The 22,648-nt window shown below is 45.4% G+C and overlaps 1 protein-coding gene across 2 annotated transcripts in view; it reads left to right on the top strand.

Annotated features, from left to right (window-relative positions):
• Nucleotides 1-22,648, top strand: part of TRABD2A (TraB domain containing 2A) — a 141,272-nt gene that overhangs the window by 25,354 nt on the left and 93,270 nt on the right. For both annotated transcript variants that reach the window (XM_040362331.1, XM_040362340.1), the window contains exon 2: nt 10,671-11,231. In XM_040362331.1, the coding sequence (XP_040218265.1) occupies nt 10,671-11,231 (561 nt within the window). The remainder of the gene's footprint in view (nt 1-10,670; nt 11,232-22,648) is intronic.

Below are 22,648 nucleotides of genomic sequence, written 5' to 3'. Positions count from 1 at the left end.
GTGCTTGGTCCTAGAGAGGTGGTGGGGGACAGCTGCAGCATCAGACCGATGGTGCAGCCATATAGGTGAATATGTATGTTTATTTTTGGGACATTCCACACTTTTCCTTTAATTCAAAGCCTGTTTTGGGTTGGAAAAATAGAGACCTTTGTTAATCTGTGGGGTTGATTTACTAAAACTGGAGAGTGCAAAATCTGATACATAGAAACCAATCAGCTTCTAACTTCAGCTTGTTAAATGAAGCTTTGACCAAAAAACCTGGAAGCGGAATTCTATGCAGAGCTGCACCAGATTTTGCACTCTCCAGTTTAAGTAAATCAACCTTTGTATGTTGCTCTTGAGCCCTTCAGCCTATTATGTGAAAGAATGTTGATAGAGGCATTTACATGGACAAAAGCTAGTAAGGTTTTATGGTTTGGACAATGTCATTTGTAAAATGTTCACATAAAAAACACTTACAGTACTCCATTTACCAACGTCAAACATCAAGTTGGCTGTAACCTTTTAGTTTCTAATATTATCCCATTAAATAACTTTTTCTTCTAGTGACTAGAATCTAGCCTGTACACAGAGTATACCCGCATGGACCTACTTTGTTTTGGTTGACCTCATTAACCTTTCCCACAGTTTCTGTTGAGGCTTTGGACTTTTTCGGCCGTGAAAACACAATCAAGTAAATTGCCTTAGCAATCAAATCGTTAGTTGTCAAAGTCCGTTGATCCATATGGTTTTCTAGGCTGCATTGTATAAAATCCAGGGGTTGTTAAAACCCTAATTCAAACTCTGGAATTGGCACTAACACCTAAACGCAGTCATAGACATTAGTTGTTTGAAATGATTGTGACGTAAACACGCATGCTTGCATCCCCCAGGTATTTATGTCTTTATGCAGTAGAGGATAAACCTCCTTGATGCTGGTCTGGCTAATCCAAGCTAAAAGAGTTAAAATTGGTCAGCCCACTGATCTCTTAAGAATTATCAGCCAGGGCAAAAGATTATCTTTTATCTAAAGGTACTTTAAGCTAAACTCCATGCAACTTTCACTAAAGTCTACTTGAAATACCTATCAAAGAGGAACTGCAGTGTGCTCACATAATTTGTAATAAAAACATCTTTGCCAGTCTGAAGCTTCCCTCCGACCACTTTGCATATTATTATATATATACTGTGACTCTGTACTTGGCTGCAACCATTTTAACTGTGGGCAGCTGAACCCGCTGCCTGTTCACTTCCTGGATTTACACAGATACACACAGAGGCACGCCTCCAGCTCTGCAGCTCTCATTGACCCTCTTATGACTCACCCCCTCCCTTCCTGGCAAACTCTCATGAGAGTGAGAAAGAGAGCTGTGCATGATGTCATAAGCCTAGGCTTTTTAGCAGACGTGAAAGAGGAAGTGGGCTGTATAAGGTATTTACTGTCAGAAAAGTTCAGCTTTAACTTAAAGCGGGGGTTCACCCTAAAAAAACATTTTTTTTTCCTAGCATGCTATCAAGCATACTAGCGCGATCTACAGTACGCCTATATTTTATTTTTTGGCGCCGTACTCACTGTTTACTGCCGTAATGAAGTTTCAGACTCCCCGCGGGGAATGGGCGTTCCTATGCACAGGGAAGATGATTGACGGCCGGCTATGGCGCGTCATGCTTCCCGAAGATAGCTGAAATAGGACTTGCCTCTTCACGGCGCCTGCGCAGTCAGCTCCGATGTCTGTGCGCAGGCCCCGTATAGCGCCGTGAAGAGGCAAGTCCTATTTTGGCTATCTTCAGGAAGCATGGCGCACCATAGCCGGCCGTCAATCATCTTCCCTGTGCATAGGAACGCCCATTCCCCGCGGGGAGTCTGAAACTTCATTACGGCAGTAAACTGTGAGTACGGCGCAAAAAAAAAAAAGAAGAAAGGCATACTGTAGCTCGCGCTACTATGCTTGATGTTATCATAGAAACTTGTTTTTTAGGGTGAAACACCATTTTAAAGCAGTGACATCATCTATGTGCTGGTACATAGACTTCACAGACAGCAGAGCTGTAGGAGGAACCCAACAGACCCATTCTTTACAGGCTGTCTGCAGAAAAGTACAGGGAGGTGGATAGAAAACCAGTCACCCTGCACAAGGAGGGAAAACAGCAGTGAACTGGTCTTGATTACAGGAAGCTCCTGCACAGAGGCAATGTTTCACACTAGTGTCCTTCGCAGATCTGAAAGCTATTTACAAAGAAAACAAAGATTCAAGTATGAATACATATATGCCTCTTGTATTTAGATTACATTTGCTTATCCCAGACTGCAGTTTTAAGTCCCCTCTCACACTGTCATTCCATCTGTTCATTTTTCTTCCATCTGTTCATTTATGGAAAATGGACAGCAATTCATTTCCATGGGCAAACGGATGTAAACGTGTGATCATCCGCTTGCATCCATGTCCATTCAGGCCTTTAAAAAAAAAAAAAAGAACAGGGCTTCATCTAGGTCCACCTAAAAATCTAATTTCAGCTTGTTTCCATTCTGCTGTCAGTGGGAAATCTACCATGGACAGCAGGGATGAGTCAAGATGGTTGGTATGGACTCCTATGTGTGGATTTAAAAATGGATGCAAACTGATGTAGATTAAACTGAACTGAAAACCGATGTAAACTGAATCTATTTTTTCTTTGAAAAAACATGACTGAACGCATGATGCCTGTGTGAAAGGGGCCTAAGGCAGGCCATACGTTGCAAATTTCTATAGCCGCTAGTGATAACCTCAAGTACATCTGGCAGGTACCCGAGTTTATTGTTCGAGATTATGAACTGTCTATGGCCGGCCTAAGAGGTCTGTCTGACTACATAGTAATTCTTACAGAAAGCAATAGTTTTTTACAAATATATAAATATGAATGCAATATATATATAGTTTGATAACTTCTATAAGAGTGCAATAAAAGCACATAGGATTGTTTTTCGCTAGAAGAGTTTCCTTTGAGATAGAGGGGAAGGAAGCAGGGGGCCTCCTAATAGTTTTACTATGGGGTCTCATCACACAGTTATACCACTGCTTAAAGGGGTTGTAAAGGTTCATTTTTTATTTTCTAAACAGGTTCCTTTAAGCTAATGCATTGTTGGTTCACTTACCTTTTCCTTCGATTTCCCTTCTAAATGTTTTTTTTCTTTGTCTGAATTTCTCACTTCCTGTTCCTCCTCAGTAAGTTTGCCACCATCATCCGAGCGGTGGTTAGTCAGCCAGAACAGCTTACTGAGGAGGAACAGGAAGTGAGAAATTCAGACAAAGAAAAAAAACATTTAGAAGGGAAATCGAAGGAAAAGGTAAGTTAGCCAACAATGCACTAGCTTAACCACTTGCTTACTGGGCACATATACCCCCTTCCTGCCCAGGCAAAATTTCAGCTTCCGGCACTGCGTCGCTTTAACTGACATTTGCGCGGTCGTCCGACGTGGCTCCCAAACAAAATTGACGTTCTTTTTTTCCCACAAATAGAGATTTCTTTTGATTGTTTTTGATCACCTCTGCGTTTTTTATTTTTTGTGCTATAAACAAAAAAAGAACGTAAATTTTTTTAAAAAAACACTATTTTTTACTTTTTGCTATAATAAATATCCCAATAAAAAAAAAAAAAAACTATTTTTTTTCTCAGTTTAGGCCGATACGTATTCTTCTACGTATTTTTGTTAAAAAAAAAACGCAATAAGCGACTGGTTTGTGCAAAAGTTATAGCGCCTACAAAATAGGGGACAGAATTATGATTTTTTTTTTATTTTTTTTTTTACTAGTAATGGCGGTAATCTGCGATTTTTATTGGGACTGCGACATTACAGCGGACACATAGGACACTTTTGACACATTTTTGGGACCATTCACATTTATACAGCGACCAGTGCTATAAATATGCACTGGTTACTGTATACATGTGACTGGAAGGGAAGGGGTTAACACTAGGGGCGAGGAAGGGGTTAAATGTGTGCCCTGCATAGTGTTTCTAACTGTGGGGGAAGGGGACTGACTGGGGGAGGTGACCGATCTGTGTCCCTATGTACAAGGGACACAGCATCGGTCTCCTCTCCCTGACCGATGTGCGTGCCTGGCGGCCGCGATGTCCGCCAGGTGCCCACGATCGGTGGTAACACAGACAAGGACGTGGATCCACGTCCTTGTCTGTGTTACCACCGATCGTGGGCACCTGGCGGACATCGCGGCCGCCAGGCACGCACATCGGCACTTCAGTGATGCGGTGGGGGTGCGCGCGCCCGCGGCGGCGCACGCACGCCCCCCAGTGGCTGGAGGAGCGGAGGACATCCATAGACGTCCTCCCAGCAATTGAGAGCCACCTTGTGGCCGTCTTTTGTCAATTGGCCGGATGTAAAGTGGTTAAAGGAACCTATTTAGAAAATAAAAAACAAACCTTTACAACCCCAAGGCAGATTGAAAATCTCCACAAGGACAAGAGTTTCTATCCTATTATATCAGATTCAAACCTTACAGAATGCAGAGAGAGGGAGAGGAAGCTACTTAGTACAAGCTTTAGAAAAGGCACAACGCAACCTGCTTCTGGGTCCTCTTCAGCCTGTGCATGCAGACTACAGTCTTTGCTATGGGGAAAGTCATACTCTGCAGAATTTTTAGGGGCCTCCATGAGTACAGATCCCTATAGGAATTATTGGTTGCACAATCGCAAGCTGAAGAGGACTCAGTGAGGTGCCCAGCTGAGCTACTGGATTGAGGACAAAGGTGAATATCGGACAATATTCCTCAAGCTCTAAAGTGTGAGAATAGACGGGGTTCATTCATACTGAAGATAGAGTATTTGGATGGTACAGTATGTTGCTATAAATATATTCATGTAGCTGGGCAGGCACACTATGGCTTCATCTAGGTACTGGAAAGTCTGTGGTTATGATGTAATAATAGTTCTTGCAGAAGGAATGTTAGAGATTTACCATGTATAGCGAATCCAGCTCAGAAACTATCTTCTAATTTCTCATACTGTTATATAGAGTTTTTCAGGATAAAGAAGATGATTTTTATGACGACTAATCCTTTTGGGCCAGGCAGTGGAGTCTTTGGCACAGATTAGATACTGTTGGCTTTGTACATATGTAGGTCTCATAAATATAAATGACCCTTTATGCACACTGTGTACTGTTTACTGTAGCCAACAAACTAACAACCCTTCATAGCTTATTTCTCACGGGCTTTCTTCCTAGGTCTCATTAGCAAGCATATTTTATTTATGTGTGTTTACAGATTGATGTGTATGTGTGCTAAATTAAAAATGTCAAAATATCTTGATTCCACTTTTTTTTTTTTTTTTTAAGATTTTAAATCCATTTAATTGTTCAGCTGCCTGAATTACCTGGACATGTGTATCAAAATCTAGTTAATAATCCTATAATTCTTCCATGGATTAATCCCTGCAGCTATCTTCAGGAAGATTACATCATTGATGAGATAATGTTCAGATTTCGTTTTATGGAAATTATTTGTGCTTAAGGCTGGGTTCACACTGGTGCAATGCGAGAACCCTGCGAATCCAGTGCGTGTTCCCGCATTGCACCTGAATCGCACAGTGGTTCACACTAAGATCTGCAAACCGATGCGCGTGTCAATGTAAAGTTAACGACACCCCGAGATTGGTCAGCAGATCGCAGCGCGAACTGTGAAATGGTGCAGGAATCGGATTGCATAAGTGTGAACACCCATGCGATCCGATTCCAGTGCGGACCAAAAAAGGGTCCTGCACCATGCTGTTTTTCCAGCATAGGTGTTTCCCCTAAAATCCATACCAGACCGAAGGGCCTGGTATGCTCTTGGAGGGGGAACCCATGCCGGTTTTCATTAAAATTTGGTGTGGAGTTCCCCCTCAAGATCATCAGAGCACAAGTTGCATGCCAATCTTGGATTAAGCAAGACAACGATCTGACTTTGATCTGACTTCAGTAATATTCAGTGGGCTGAAGTAGGATCAAAGTAGTACAGGGAGCATTTTTAAAGTCGGACCGACTTGTGTCGGACCAGTTAAGGAGGTTCTCATAGGGAAACATTGATTTTCACACGTCAACATGCGACATGAGCTCCCAATGTCGAGTGTTTATTGTACCAGTATGAACCCGGCCTAAACATGTCTTTTTTAGAAAGAATAGATTAGATTGTTTGTGCTGCTGTGATTGTAAAAATTTTGCAGTTAAAGGGGTTGTAAAGGATTTTTTTTTTAAATCTAAATAGCTTCCTTTACCTTACTGCAGTGCTCGTTTCATTTCCTCATTGTTCGTTTTTGCTCTGATGTTGCTGTATTTCTTCTCTGTTCTGGACACTTCCTGGTTGTCTGTTTGGAGATAACCACAGTCACGGGAGGTTTCTAGCTGTGGTCAGTAACGTGCTCGCCCCCGTCCTCGGGACTACATTTGTGCGTCAGCTCGCTTTGTACATCATACAGACTTCAAGGAGGTGTGATTACTGTGTGTGTCTAAAACCCCACAGCACCTCCTCCCTTGGATCAGTTTCGTTTTGGAAACCTTCACTGCCTCGCCTGGACCCCGCCCCCCTTGCTGTCTGTCAGGCCTCGTACACACGACCGAGTTTCTTGGCCAAAAACAGCAAGAAACTATTTTTTATAACTATTTTTTTTCTCTCCCACAGACCACCAACTGTAAGCATTCCTTTCTTTTGTTAACCACCAACACTGGGCATATTTTTTATCCCCCAACCACTCACGCCAGTAATTCTTCACCCTGACTATCAATGCTAGACTTTTTTTTCTCTCCCGCTGACCACCAATGCCTTCCACTTTTTTCTTCCCATTGATGAAAGCATAAGCTATATTTTTCTCCTGCTGATCAGCAATATAAAGGGCACTATCTATGACACATAGTGCTGACCGCTGCGCTCTGTACAGTGTGTTGTAAATAACTAAGTGCTTGCCACTGTACATTACATACTTCTGATGAAAGTATTTATAGCTTTAGCAGTTGCTGGTTGCTAAGTTTCAGACTATTTCAATTAAGTTCTTTAAAGTGGTTGTAAAGCCTTAAGGTTTTTCACCTTAATGCATTCTATGCATTAAAGTGGTTGTAAACCCATATTAAAAAAGAAAACAAAACCCTGCAAGACAAAGGCATAATGAGCTAGTATGCATCGCATATTAGTTCATTATGAAATACCTTATATCGAAGCTGTTGCAGCAATCCCCCAAACACTGATGTGACTGGCGTCATGTCTCTCGGAGTTATTTCCGGAGTTATTTCTCTGAGTTATTCTATGCATACTAGCTCATTATGCCTTTGTCTTTCAGGGTGTTTTTTTTTTAAATTACTTACATGGGATCGAAGCCCCCACATCGGTCCTCGTTCCCCTCCTCCATCCCCACAATCTCTCCTGGAGTGACTGCCGGGTATCGCGGCTCCGGCGCTGTGACTGGCCGGAGCATCAATGACGTCACTGATGCGCATGCGAGCTGGAGCTGTCAATCACGGCACGATCGGCTTTAGAAATAGCACGCTCAACATTTCTAAAGGTTTTCACAGTGCGCCTGCGCCGTTGTCTACGACGCATGCGCCGTAGACAACGGTGACCGTCTTTTTTGCAAATATCTCCTAAACCGTATAGGTTTAGGAAATATTTCTTGCACCTACAGGTAAACCTTAATCTAGGCTTATCTGTAGGTAAAAGTGGTCTGTAAGGGTTTACAACCACTTTAAGATAGGCTCAGGCAAAATTTCAACTGTTTGTCCATATTTTTATTTATTTTTTAAAGATGTCCCTTCAGTTTTATGTGTGTCTGTGAAACCCTCACTTGTGGTATGGTACATAGTGAAGGAATATTTTATAGGTACAAAGAATGCAGCAAAGGCCCATACACACGGTCTGACTTTTTGCCAACAAACTTCAAAATTAGCAAGTTTTCTCAAAAATCCGACCGTGTGTACGATCCTTTGGACAAACTTTTTCGGTTTTCATCGTACAAAAGTTCGCTCTGCAAACAGACAAACTTTTTGGCAACAAAAGTCCGATGGTGCCTAGTCCGACCGTGTGTACAGCAAGCCATCGGCTTTTGTACAAATACGCAGAACCAATGTTAAAATCAACCAACAATAGCAGAAGTTGACCAAAGGGTGGTGGTAAAGAGCAGAAAAGAGCAGAAAAACCATGTGATGTTGGGAAAGTTTTAGGAAAGTTTGCAGAAAAGTCAGAACGTGTGTATGCTATGGGTGTGCCCGGCCAACTCCCTTCGGACAAAAATCCACAGAAAAGTTTGTTTGAAGTCCGATTGTGTGTACGAGGCTTTAGACTATATTTACCTATTTTCTTTTACTATGCCCAAAATCCAGTCCAGTTTAACCACAACAATCTATCATCAGGAATGCAGGGCGCTCTGTATGTATTTTCCTTTACAGGTTTTGAATTTTTCTCAGCTGCTGATGTTGGGAGGTATCGCTTAAAGCAGATCTCTGGGAAGTAAAAATGTATCCCTTGCTCTGCCAAAGTAAATGAGTTGTAAAGGCAGAAGTTTTTTTTAGCTTAATGCATTCAGTCCCCCCAGCACCCCCATCACTTACCTGAGTTCCTTCTCTGTACAGCGATGTCCACAAGTGTCTTAGCCATCCAAGATTTTTCCTCCTGATTGTCTGAGACACAGCAGTGGCGCCATTGGCTGTCGCTGCTGTCAATCAAATTCAGTTAGTGAATCGGGATAGAGGGAGCAGGGCCGGGGTGGGGCTTCGTGTCTGAATGGATACAGGGAGCTGTGACTCGGCTCAGGTGCCCCCATAGCAAACTGCTTGCTGTGGGGGCACTCAACAGGAGGGAGGGGCCAGGAGCATTGAAGAGGGGACCCGAGAAGAGGATCCAGGCTGCTCTGTGCAAATCCACTGCAACAGCGCAGTTAAGTATACCATGTTTGTTATTTGTTACGAGATCTTACAATTACTTTAAATCATTGTTAAGGCTAAATTGTATGAAAAATACCGCTTTCAAAGCGATCGTACGATAATCTGATTGTTAATACACAGCTTTTGAGAGCTGATCACGACAATTCATGCGAAATTATCCGATGGGACAAGCAGAAAAATGTTCTCGTGCTATACCAGATCGTACGATTTTTGTTTAATCAGTATAGTTGTTCGAAAAAACAATACAAATACACTATAACACATTACATCAATTCTGAATTTTTATTTTGTCATATGAGAACTTTCGGAAGTTTAGTAAACTCTTCATGTTTGATATGTGCATAGGCGTGTGCACAGGGTGTGCCTGGGCACACCCTAATGCCCAGGCACATCCCAGGGCCTTTTTCCTGGCAGGATCTCCATTCTGGCACCTCTGCTGATGGACAATTGGAACGCTGCGACTATGCAAGTGGGACTGTTTTTCATTTGGCTGTATAACTCCTGTGAGTGCAGCCACTGACTGCAGAGTAAGCAGGCAAGAGGCCGCATTCTCTAATGCTACTTCTATAGTTCCGACTACTGCATCCCTTGACAGCTGAATATCACTCTGCCGCCTTCTGTCAAGGATGCTATAGCCACAACTATAGAGGTAGAATCGGGGCTGAGGTGAGGAGGATGCGCGGGACTTGGGACTGAGGATATGTCACTGGTAAGGGGGGAGTTTGGGGCATAGACTCTAGCAGTGTGTATGTGTGCACAGCACTGCAGCAGGCAGGGGGGGGGGTGTAGTGCAATCATCAGTCACACTGTGTGGGACACTGGGAAGCAGCTGAAATGGGAGTCCAGCCTGCTATGCTGGGATTTGAAGTCCTGTGGAGGGGAGGGCAATTTTTACACATACTGGGGAAGGGGGAAGGGGTCTTATAAAGTAAAATACTCTGTGCTGTGAGGAGGCTGCTATGGCTGACCTGACCCTCTTCTTGAAATACTTATTGTCTGGCACACTGTTTTAAAGGGGAACCTTGGGGATTTTGGTGTAAGGGAGGCTCTCTGGGAACCCTGATTTAAGGGGGGAACTGTGATATAAGATGTAACACTATTGACTCTGGTGTAAGGGGTAATGCTGTGGACTCTGAAGTAAAGGAACGCTCAGTTGTGAAGGGGGCAAAAAAAAAACAGACGAGCATTCGTCCAATAATCTTATTGCATGTACCAGGCATAAGGGGTAGATAAAGAGAGAATGTATTACTTATCTTATTTCTGCTCCGCCTGGCTTTGCTGCTCGGGGCTGGGGACGGTCCCTTGGCATCACATGCAATGCAGGGCATTAACTCTGCTTTGTACAGGAAGGAGGCTGGAGTGCAGCTGTAGCAAGGGCACCTTAAAGAGGTGACCTTGATATGTGAATCTGAGTAAACCTGAACTCTCACCTGACCTGCAATACTGTATTGAATTTGTGAGTGACTGAGTGTCAGTTTGGTTTTGGAATAAAATAAACTGAAGCAAAGTTCAGAAAAGTAGAACTTTTTGGATGGAGTCCAATGATTCGACACAGCCAGGGATGTGGCAATCTCTTACAATATGAAATTATGTTAATCGTGGGAATTTATTTAATGACATTCATAATCATTATGATGTAGCATTAAACTTGATTTGAAATTTTTATATTGTGATAAAACATCAACAAAAAATGGCCATCCTGTCATTATGATGGTAATATTATGCCAGTAATGTTAATAAAAATGGTGTTTTTAAACTCAGTATTTTTTCTTTTTCTTTCTTTCTTCAGCAAAGTAATTTGAATTCCTTCCTTTGGACCATTGAACGAGACCCTCCTGCATACTTTTTTGGCACTATTCATGTCCCATACACAAGGGTGTGGGATTTTATCCCGGAAAACTCTAAGAAAGCTTTCCAGCAGAGTAATATTGTGTATTTTGAGCTGGATTTGACAGACCCATATACAATTTCTGCTCTGACCAGTTGCCAAATGCTGCCTCATGGTGAAAATCTACAAAGTGTTCTTCCAAAGGACATTTACCGCAGACTAAAGCGCCATTTGGAATATGTTAAACTCATGATGCCCTCATGGATGACGCCAGATCAAAGAGGGAAAGGACTTTATGCGGACTACTTATTTAATGCAATAGCAGGAAACTGGGAGCGAAAGAGACCTGTATGGGTCATGCTGATGGTAAATTCACTGACAGAGGTTGATATTAAGTCAAGAGGAGTCCCAGTGCTGGATTTATATCTTGCCCAGGAAGCTGAACGTCTTAAAAAGAGGACTGGAGCAGTAGAGAAAGTAGAAGAACAATGCCATCCACTTAATGGATTAAGCCTATCTCAGGTAAGACAATAGATGCATAGGCAGGACATAAAAAACTCACAGTTGAGCTAATTTATAAGACTGGAGAAGAGGAAGAATATACAATTGCCCATAGCAACCATCAGAAGTCATTTTGAATTTTCTAAGCTCTACTACAAAATAGTCATTAGACATTAGATAATTTTTATTTGCCATCATTTTTGTGAAACATATATTACCATATAATTTACAGTGCCTTTGTCAGTTAGAGTCTGTGCCCCTAAGTAATTATGGTATAAGAGAAGATTTGACTGTATCTGGACATCAGTTTAGCTACCTGCCTTATTTAACACTTCTAGTTGAATCTAGAGAGACTCAGAGCTGTTTTACACTGGTCCGACATGCACTCCAACTTTGAGAGCACAAGTCGCATGACATGTCAAAATCAAAGTCTTAACTGGTCTGACTTGTGTCAGTCCGACTTTAAAAAAGGTTCCTGCACTACTTTGGTCCGACTTGGGTGTGATTTTAGGCCATTGATTTGAATGGAAGTCGCATCCAGGTCGAATCATCATCTTAACTGATCCGACTTGTGGCATGCGATCAAGTGTATGCAATGTTAGGGATGTAAAAAAAATCTAAAATGACACAGGCCCCCCTCCCCCCAAATCCATACCAGGCCCTTTGAGTCTGGTAGGGATCTTGAGGTGGAACCCCATGGCAATTTTTTTTTATGGCTTGCGGGCCCTCCCCCAAGAACATATCAGGCCCTTAACCGAGCATGCAGCCCGGCAGTTCAGAAAAAGGGGGGACGAGCAAGCACCCCCCCCCCCACTTCTGAACCATACCAGGCCACATGCCCTTAATATACACCTCGTTGATGGGGACAAGGGCCTCTTCCTCACAACCCTGGACGGTGGTTGTGGGGGTCTGCGGACAGGTTTTTTTCAGAATCTGGAAGACCCCATTAAGAAAGGGTGCCCCTGGATCCCGCCCCCCATGTGAATGAGTATGAGGTACATTGTACCCCTACCCATTCACGGAAAAAGCAGTGTAGTGTTAAAAAAAGAAGGAATCGATTTTGACAAGTCCTTTATTAAAAATGAAGAATGTCCCCCATCGTAGCTCCAATGTCAATCACAATGTAATCTTTTTCCGGTTCTTCCACTGATGTCTTCTCACTCCAGTTCCTCCACCATTGTTTTCTTTCTCTGGCTCCTCCGCCGATGTCTTCTTTCTCAGGTTCCTCCACCGATGTCTTCTTCCTCTGTCGCTGCCGCCCCAATAAAAAAAAACGATCCTCCTCGATTGCTGACAGTTGTGTGAGACAGTTCTTATATACCTATGGAGTGTGGCCATGCGGTAATGTCACCCTGAGACCCCGCCCTCTTGTGACGCCATGGACCCGGCATGATGGGTCTGTAAAATCACAAGGGGTGGGGCTGCAGGGTGAGGTCACCTGATGGTCACACCCAATAGCTGTATAAGAGCTATCAGACACCATAGCTCACAGAATGGTGGGAGAAGCATTTCTTTTATTTTTAGCGAGGCAATGGCAGAGGAAGAATACATCGGTTAGGGAACTGGAGAGAGAAGACATCAGTGGAGGAACTGGAGAAAGAAGACAAAAGTGGAGGAACCGGAGAGAGAAGACATCAGTGGAGAAACCATAGAAGAAAGACATTGGTGGAGGAAACAGAGAAAGAAGACATCAGTGGAGGAATCGGAGAAAGAAGACATTGTGATTGACGACGCTACGACTTGGAACATTATTCATTTTTATTAACCTCCCTGGCGGTATGATTCTCTCAGAAAAAACATGCTGAAAGCGGTACCATTATTTGCAAGGAAATTTGGCGTTTTATATTGTAGGTCTGTCATTTTTAGAAATAACTCACTTAAATCTGACCAAACAAGCTTCTAATAGGCATCCCGGGTATGACATTTTTTTAAAAACAAAATTATAAATTATAATATAATAAATAATTATAAATAATTATAACAAATAATAATATAATTATAATAAAAATTATTCAATAATGTAATCAAATCAAAATCACTGAAATTTGCTCAGTTGCAGAATTGTTGCTGTCATTATTTTTTTTTTTTATGACGAATTTCCCCACAAATCGCTATCGCACAATTCTGCAAGTGATTATAATTTATTATCGCTGTTTTTTAGCTGATCTAAAACTATTTTTGACATAAAGGGACACTTTTGGTTGCTATGGACAATCTACAGTTTGCAGGGAGAAAGAAACGTTTTTATTATATAAAATGACATGCATGACACAGGACAGACCACTAGGGACAAGGGGGGTGTGTTTTTTTTACATACAGTACTGTAATCTATAAGATTACAGTATACTGTATGTAATGTGTTTGTTTACTTTTTTGAATTTGGCGCCGTTCTCCGTCCCCGTGCGTCGTAACGTCGCAGGGAACGGAGATCGGCGTCACACGGAGGCACTGTGTGAATCGAGCGAGGTCCTGCTCGCTCACACAGCGCGGTGGCATCGCTGGATCCAGGGACAAGGTAAGTAAAACTCCCTGTACATCCAGCGAGGCGAGCCCGAGTCTGACTCGGGGTTACCGATCCTAGCCCAAAAATCTCACCCCAAGTCAGACTCGGGAACACCGCCCAGGAGGTTAAAGGACTTGTCAAAAACCTTGTTTTTTATAACACTACACTGCTTTTTTGTTTGTGAATGGGTAGGGGTACATACACATTTACAAAGGGGAGGCAGGATCTGGAGGCCCCCCTTTTTAAAGGGGCTTCCAGATTCTGATCAGCCCACTGCCCACAATCACCGGCCAGGGTTGTGGGGAAGAGGCAAAGCACCCACCCCATGTTGAGCTCATGTGGCCTGGTATGGTTCAGGAGGGGGGTCCTCGCTATTCCCCCCCTGTTTTCTGAGATCTCAGGATGCATGCTCGGATAAGGGTCTGATATGGACATTGGGGGACCCCACCACGCCTTTTTTTTTGGTGTGGGATTTTTCCTCAAAATCCATACCAGACTAAATGGACGGGTGTGGGTCCACGTTTTTTTTTTTTTTTTTTTTTTATAAATCGGGTTTGAGGTTTCATCCATACCAGAGCCAAAGGAATTTTTTTGATTGGTCAAAGTAGTCGCAATCATCTCAAAGTCAGAATGAAAATCGGATCCCATTCATTGAAGCCGCATGGAAGTCGGACCTGAAGCATCAGGGCACAGTCGGATCAGAAGTTGTGCGACTTCCGTGTTGGATCAGTGTGAACATACTTACCATTTATAATGGTGATTTTCATTGTAAGACACAAAACAGGCATGAAAGTAAATCAATAAAGTAGCTTTCAGTAACTTTACTCTTCTTCAATAATAAATTACTGACATATTACCATATACAACAGTATAATTTTCCAAAAAAAGGCACAAAGTCACTTGCCTGTGCTCCAGGCAAGTGACTTTGCATAGGCTTTGGTGACATCATCATCAGTCTGCTGCAAATAGGAGGCAGCATTTTTTCAATTCCCTATCCCAAGTGATCATCAATTTTACTAAGTGATAAGATGAGAGGCTGCAAAAGGAGATGAGCTGTGTCAGATGTTTGTGAACTCAGCTAAGAACTGCACAGGCACCAAACTTTAGAGGGTTGTGTCATCCTTGAGGCAGCATTCCAGTCAAGACAGTAGATGTCCTTGGGTGATGCCTGAATAAAGTTGGCCAGTTGAAGGTGTTGTCAGAAAGTGTACTCTGCTCTTTGTGAGAAGCAATAGTTACCTGTTTTAGTTACTTAGCATGCATGCATTTATAAGAAACAATATTATCTGGTGCTAGGTGCATTTATGCTATTCCTTATTAATACATGTGATTTATTCATGTTTTTCTTATTTGGAGTTTGAACAACATTAAATCTGTAGCAATAAAGCACTGTAGGCATAGTATCTTGTAAAAGTCATACCTAGTGTGCTCTTAAGGTCAAGTATGTAGCTGTAATAACTAACTTAAAGATTTGACCTGGTAGCCAAGGAGATCTGCATATTTTTGCATATTTTTACAGGTGCTTGATTGTGACCTTTTAATGTGCTCAATGCTAACTTTGCTGTGCAAATTGTGTTTTGCACATAATTTACTATACATGCCATATACTTGTTCTTCCAGTAAAATGTTTTTATTTTGAAGTATTAGATTACAACAGTTACAGTATGTCAGATGACAACAATTAAGAATGAAATACAGTATTGAAATACAGATTAGTGCAATATTAATTGTACTGTTGTAGGAGTTGAAGTATTATACATATATAAATGAACATTAAATAAAAGTAGTTACTAATAAATGGAAATGGGGACAAATGGAGGGAAGGGAGAGGGTAGTGGTGTTCCGAAGGTGGGTTTTCACTTATTTTATTTCACTATTTTCCATGAAAGGGTGTCAATACCATGACATGAGAACTCTTGAGTCAAAAGTGTCTGGCGTATAGTATATGGCCCAGGGTTTCCATATACTATCGAATTTCTCCAACCCATTTTTGTCTAGCGCTTCCAGTTTAGCATGTACGAATGAAAGATTCATTCTCTTTTCGGCTTCCGGTAACATTAATGCAGGCGATTTCCATGCGCTAGCTACTACCTGTTTTCGCGGCTATCATAAACAAAAGAAATAGCTTATGTTGATTCCAAAGAAAGGGTTTCTGGTTTAATGTTAAGTAAGGCCGCCTTTGGATCTGGTAATAAAATACAGTTAAATATTTTAGAAGCGATCCGGAAAATCCCCTCCCAGAATTTCCTTATAAGTGGACACTGCCACCAGATGTGGATATATGTTCCTTTGTCTGGGCAACCGCGGTAACAGAGATCTGAGCAGTTTGCTGAAAATTTGGCTACTCTATTGGGAACCAGGTACCAACGGGAAAGCACTTTATATGATGTTTTCATTGCCGCTACATTTATAGATGGAGAGCTTGCCCAGGTTTTGTTATTAATTTTACATTCCAGGTCTGAGCCCTGGTTCACACTGGGTACGATTTGGAACGATTTGAGATGCGATTTGACATGTCAAATCGCATCTCAAATCGGCGGCAATTGTCGGCAATGGCACTGTCCTAATCAGTGCGATGCCGCATCTGCGATTTCAAAAAGTAGTTCCTGTACTACTTATTGCGATTTCGGGCCGCGATTTACATTAAATTGCGGCCGAAATCGCGGCAAATCGCGGCAAAATCGCGGCCGATTTTGAATTCGCAGCAGTGTGAACCTAGGCTAATTCCCATTTAGCAGTGTAAGAGGGTATTATAGTGTTTGATTTAGTGATCAGTTGTGAATAAATTGTTGAAATACGGCCTTTGGCATGTGGATCTTTGAGACATATCCTTTCAAATTGGGTAATAGTATTTAGGTTATCACTAAGGCTGAGGAAAGGTCCATAAAAGTTCTTGATTTAAAGATATCTGAACATTTCTGTAGTAGGGAGGCCGGATGCCTCACATAGGTCTGGAAAAGGTTGAATTGTAGTTGTTGATGCTATGTGATATAAGCACGTAATTCCAGCCCTGATCCAAGCCTTAAATGTTCTTGGAAATACCCATGCTGGATAAAAGGACAGGTTTTTATAAAAGGAAAGAAGCGGGATGTGTGGGGATTGTAATCTACGAGAGGTTTTGTACCTATCCCATAGTGACAACGAGTGTTTAAAGATTGGATTTCTAAATTTTCTACGGTCTTGAGGGCTCAGCCAAAGGATATTGGGCCAAATTCTCAAAAGAGATACGCAGACTTAACTGCTGTTCAGCCTGCGTATCCCTGTGCCTAACTTTGGAAACGATTCTCAAAAGGCTTTTTCCAAAGTTAGGCAGAAAATCCGGCATGTGTAAGACACTTACACGGTCAGATTTTAGGATGCAGTACCGCATCCGCCACTGGGGGCATTTCTCATTGAAATCCAGCTTTGCGTATGCAAATGAGGACTTAAGTAGATTTTCAAAGCATTTCAGCACTTTGATTTCTGCCTAAGTTCCGAATTTGCCGGCGCAAAATTAGGGCTGGGTTTACAATGTGGAAAGTTAGCCAAACCTTGTAAAGGCCCATTTCAGCGACGGCATTTGGTATGCATTCCTGAGGGAGAACTCCACGGCAATTTTTAAATTCAAAACCGGCATGGGTTCCCCCCCAGGAGCATACCAGGCCCTTAGGTCTGGTATGGGTTGTAAGGAGACCCCCCCACGCCGAAAAATTGACGTAGGGGGTCCCCCTACAATCCATACCAGACCCGTATCCAAAGCACGCTACCCGGCCGGCCAGGAATGGGAGTGGGGACGAGCGAGCGTCCCCCCCCCTCCTGAGCCGTGCCAGGCCGCATGCCCTCAACATGGGGGGGTTGGGTGCTCTGGGGCAGGGGGGCGCACTGCGGGCCCCCCCACCCCAGAGCACCCTGTCCCCATGTTGATGAGGACAGGACCTCTTCCCGACAACCCTTGCCATTGGTTGTCGGGGTCTGCGGGCGGAGGCTTATCGGAATCTGGGAGTCCCCTCAAATAAGGGGGCCCCCAGATACCGGCCCCCCACCCTAAGTGAATGGATATGGGGTACATCGTACCCCTATCCATTCACCTGGAGGCAAAAAGTAAAATGTAGTAAACACACAACACAAGGCTTTTTAAAATAATTTATTATTCTGCTCCGGAGGCCCCCCCTGTCTTCGTTATTAGCTCTATTTCCAGGGGGGGCTTCTTCTTCCGCTCTCCGGGGGTCTTCTCCGCTCTCCGGGGGTCTTCTCCGCTCTCCGGGGGTCTTCTCCGCTCTCCGGGGGGGCTTCTCCGGACTCCGGGGGGCTTCTTCCATCTTCTCCCCTCTTCCGCTCTTGACTCGGCGAACCCCGGTTCTTCTGCAGCTCTCCGGTGCCTTCTTCTTCAGCGCTGGCTGCCTGCTATGTTTGTGTGTTAGCTCGATTTCAAACAGGCAGCCGGCGCGGTCTTCTGTGACGTCAGGGTCTTCTGGTCTTCTGTTCTTCCGATGTTGCCTCGTCGCCTCTTGTCGCTGTAATGATGGAAGCGCGCCTTGCATCCCATTTATATTTAGGCATCACCGTCCCATCATGCTCCGGTAGGTACCCACGTGGTGGGTGCCTACCCACGTGCACCCACCACGTGGGTACCTACCGGAGCATGATGGGACGGCGATGCCTATATAAATGGGATGCAAGGCGCGCTTCCATCATTACAGCGACAAGAGGCGACGAGGCAACATCGGAAGAACAGAAGACCAGAAGACCCTGACGCCACAGAAGACCGCGCCGGCTGCCTGTTTGAAATCGAGCTAACACACAAACATAGCAGGCAGCCAGCGCTGAAGAAGAAGGCACCGGAGAGCTGCAGAAGAACCGGGGTTCGCCGAGTCAAGAGCGGAAGAGGGGAGAAGATGGAAGAAGCCCCCCGGAGTCCGGAGAAGCCCCCCCGGAGAGCGGAGAAGACCCCCGGAGAGCGGAGAAGACCCCCGGAGAGCGGAGAAGACCCCCGGAGAGCGGAAGAAGAAGCCCCCCCTGGAAATAGAGCTAATAACGAAGACAGGGGGGGCCTCCGGAGCAGAATAATAAAATATTTTAAAAAGCCTTGTGTTGTGTGTTTACTACATTTTACTTTTTGCCTCCAGGTGAATGGATAGGGGTACGATGTACCCCATATCCATTCACTTAGGGTGGGGGGCCGGTATCTGGGGGCCCCCTTATTTGAGGGGACTCCCAGATTCCGATAAGCCTCCGCCCGCAGACCCCGACAACCAATGGCAAGGGTTGTCGGGAAGAGGTCCTGTCCTCATCAACATGGGGACAGGGTGCGCTGGGGTGGGGGGGCCCGCAGTGCGCCCCCCTGCCCCAGAGCACCCAACCCCCCCATGTTGAGGGCATGCGGCCTGGCACGGCTCAGGAGGGGGGGGGACGCTCGCTCGTCCCCACTCCCATTCCTGGCCGGCCGGGTAGCGTGCTTTGGATACGGGTCTGGTATGGATTGTAGGGGGACCCCCTACGTCAATTTTTCGGCGTGGGGGGGTCTCCTTACAACCCATAACAGACCTAAGGGCCTGGTATGCTCCTGGGGGGTGAACCCATGCCGTTTTTTTCTTTGAAAATTGGCATGGAGTTCACCCTCAGGAATGCATGCTGAGCGACGCTGTCATTTTTTTTTAAAATTATTTGTTTTCCCGGCGCGTCTTTTTTTTTCACCCGTCGCAACTTTAGTGTCCCGTCGAAATTCTCAAAGCCGACCGGCGTTAATTACGTTCGCGCGCTGCACGTCGGGAAAATGACGTCACACGCATGCGCAGTACGGCCGGCGCGGGAGCGCGCCTCATTTAAATTTTAAACGCCCCCAGGAGAGGAGGACCGCCTTACGACGGCGGCACTTAAGTTACACTGCGTGTAATTTCTACCTAAGTGCTTTGACGATCAGGTACTTAGGTAGAAATTTTAAGTCAGTGTAACTTAACTGCTGAAATTTAAGTTACGCACAGTTTTTGAGAATTTGGCCCATTGTTAGTAGGGAGAGGATCAAAGTCTATTGCCTCAATAAGTACCCACAATGGGATTTCTGTGGTTGAGTGGTACTTAGATAGTTGCACCAATGGTACTTAGATAGTTGCGCCAATTGTGCTGCTTTGTAGTATGTTGCAAAATCTGGAAATCCCAGCCCACCCATCAATTTGAGTAGGATTAATGGGCCAAATTCTCAAAAAGTCTGCGTAACTTAAATTTCAGCAGTTAAGTTACACTGACTTAAAATTTCTACCTAAGTGCCTGATCGTCAAAGCACTTAGGTAGAAATTACACGCTGTGTAACTTAAGTGCCGCCGTCGTAAGGCGGTCCTCCTCTCCTGGGGGCGTTTAAAATTTAAATGAGGCGCGCTCCCGCGCCGGCCGTACTGCGCATGCGTGTGACGTAATTTTCCCGACGTGCAGCGCGCGAACGTAATTAACGCCGGTCGGCTTTGAGAATTTCGACGGGACACTAAAGTTGCGACGGGTGAAAAAAAAAGACGCGCCGGGAAAACAAATAATTATAAAAAAAAATGTCAGCGTCGCTCAGCATGCATTCCTGAGAGGGAGAACTCCATGCCAATTTTAAAAGAAAAAAACGGCATGGGTTCCCCCCCCAGGAGCATACCAGGCCCTTAGGTCTGGTATGGGTTGTAAGGAGACCCCCCCACGCCGAAAAATCGACGTAGGGGGTCCCCCTACAATCCATACCAGACCCGTATCCAAAGCACGCTACCTGGCCGGTCAGGAATGGGAGTGGGGACGAGCGAGCGCCCCCCCCCTCCTGAGCCGTGCCAGGCCGCATGCCCTCAACATGGGGGGGTTGGGTGCTCTGGGGCAGGGGGGCGCACTGCGGGCCCCCCCACCCCAGAGCACCCTGTCCCCATGTCGATGAGGACAGGACCTCTTCCCGACAACCCTTGCCATTGGTTGTCGGGGTCTGCGGGCGGGGGCTTATCGGAATCTGGGAGTCCCCTTTAATAAGGGGGCCCCCAGATACCGGCCCCCCACCCTAAGTGAATGGATATGGGGTACATCGTACCCCTATCCATTCACCTGGAGGCAAAAAGTAAAATTTAGTAAACACACAACACAAGGCTTTTTAAAATAATTTATTATTCTGCTCCGGATGCCCCCCCTGTCTTCGTTATTAGCTCAATTAGCAGGGGGGGCTTCTTCTTCCACTCTCCGGGGGTCTTCCGCTCTCCGGGGGTCTTCCGCTCTCCGGGGGTCTTCTCCGCTCTCCGGGGGGGGCTTCTCCGGACTCCGGGGGGCTTCTTCCATCTTCTCCCCTCTTCCGCTGTTGACTCGGCGAACCCCGGTTCTTCTGCAGCTCTCCGGTGCCTTCTTCTTCAGCGCTGGCTGCCTGCTATGTTTGTGTGTTAGCTCGATTTCAAACAGGCAGCCGGCGCGGTCTTCTGTGACGTCAGGGTCTTGTCTTCTGTTCTTCCGATGTTGACTCGTCGCCTGTTGTCGCTGTAATGATGGAAGCGCGCCTTGCATCACATTTATATAGGCATCACCGTCCCATCATGCTCCGGTAGGTACCCACGTGGTGGGTGCACGTGGGTAGGCACCCACCACGTGGGTACCTGCCGGAGCATGATGGGACGGTGATGCCTATATAAATGGGATGCAAGGCGCGCTTCCATCATTACAGCGACAACAGGCGACGAGTCAACATCGGAAGAGGGGAGAAGACCAGAAGACCCTGACGTCACAGAAGACCGCGCCGGCTGCCTGTTACTAATTGAGCTAACACACAAACATAGCAGGCAGCCAGCGCTGAAGAAGAAGGCACCGGAGAGCTGCAGAAGAACCGGGGTTCGCCGAGTCAACAGCGGAAGAGGGGAGAAGATGGAAGAAGCCCCCCGGAGTCCGGAGAAGCCCCCCCCGGAGAGCGGAGAAGACCCCCGTAGAGCGGAAGACCCCCGGAGAGCGGAAGACCCCCGGAGAGTGGAAGAAGAAGCCCCCCCTGCTAATTGAGCTAATAACGAAGACAGGGGGGGCATCCGGAGCAGAATAATAAATTATTTTAAAAAGCCTTGTGTTGTGTGTTTACTAAATTTTACTTTTTGCCTCCAGGTGAATGGATAGGGGTACGATGTACCCCATATCCATTCACTTAGGGTGGGGGGCCGGTATCTGGGGGCCCCCTTATTAAAGGGGACTCCCAGATTCCGATAAGCCCCCGCCCGCAGACCCCGACAACCAATGGCAAGGGTTGTCGGGAAGAGGTCCTGTCCTCATCGACATGGGGACAGGGTGCTCTGGGGTGGGGGGGCCCGCAGTGCGCCCCCCTGCCCCAGAGCACCCAACCCCCCCATGTTGAGGGCATGCAGCCTGGCACGGCTCAGGAGGGGGGGGGGGCGCTCGCTCGTCCCCACTCCCATTCCTGACCGGCCGGGTAGCGTGCTTTGGATACGGGTCTGGTATGGATTGTAGGGGGACCCCCTACGTCGATTTTTCGGCGTGGGGGGGTCTCCTTACAACCCATACCAGACCTAAGGGCCTGGTATGCTCCTGGGGGGGAACCCATGCCGGTTTTGAATTTAAAAATTGCCGTGGAGTTCTCCCTCAGGAATGCATACCAAATGCCGTCGCTGGAATGGGCCTTTACAAGGTTTGGCTAACTTTCCACATTATAAAACCAGCCCTAGTTTTGCGCCGGCAAATTCGGAACTTAGGCAGAAATCAAAGTGCTGAAATGCTTTGAAAATCTGCTTAAGTCCTCATTTGCATACGCAAAGCTGCATTTCAATGAGAAATGCCCCCAGTGGCGGATGCGGTACTGCATCCTAAAATCTGACCGTGTAAGTGTCTTACACATGTCAGATTTTCTGCCTAACTTTGGAAAAAGCCTTTTGAGAATCGTTTCCAAAGTTAGGCACAGGGATACGCAGGCTGAACAGCAGTTAAGTCTGCGTATCTCTTTTGAGAATTTGGCCCAATG

The sequence above is a fragment of the Rana temporaria genome, chromosome 1 (genome assembly GCF_905171775.1).
Source record: "Rana temporaria chromosome 1, aRanTem1.1, whole genome shotgun sequence".
In the NCBI taxonomy this organism is placed as follows: Eukaryota; Metazoa; Chordata; class Amphibia; order Anura; family Ranidae; genus Rana; species Rana temporaria.
This window is presented reverse-complemented; position numbering and strand designations above follow the sequence as displayed.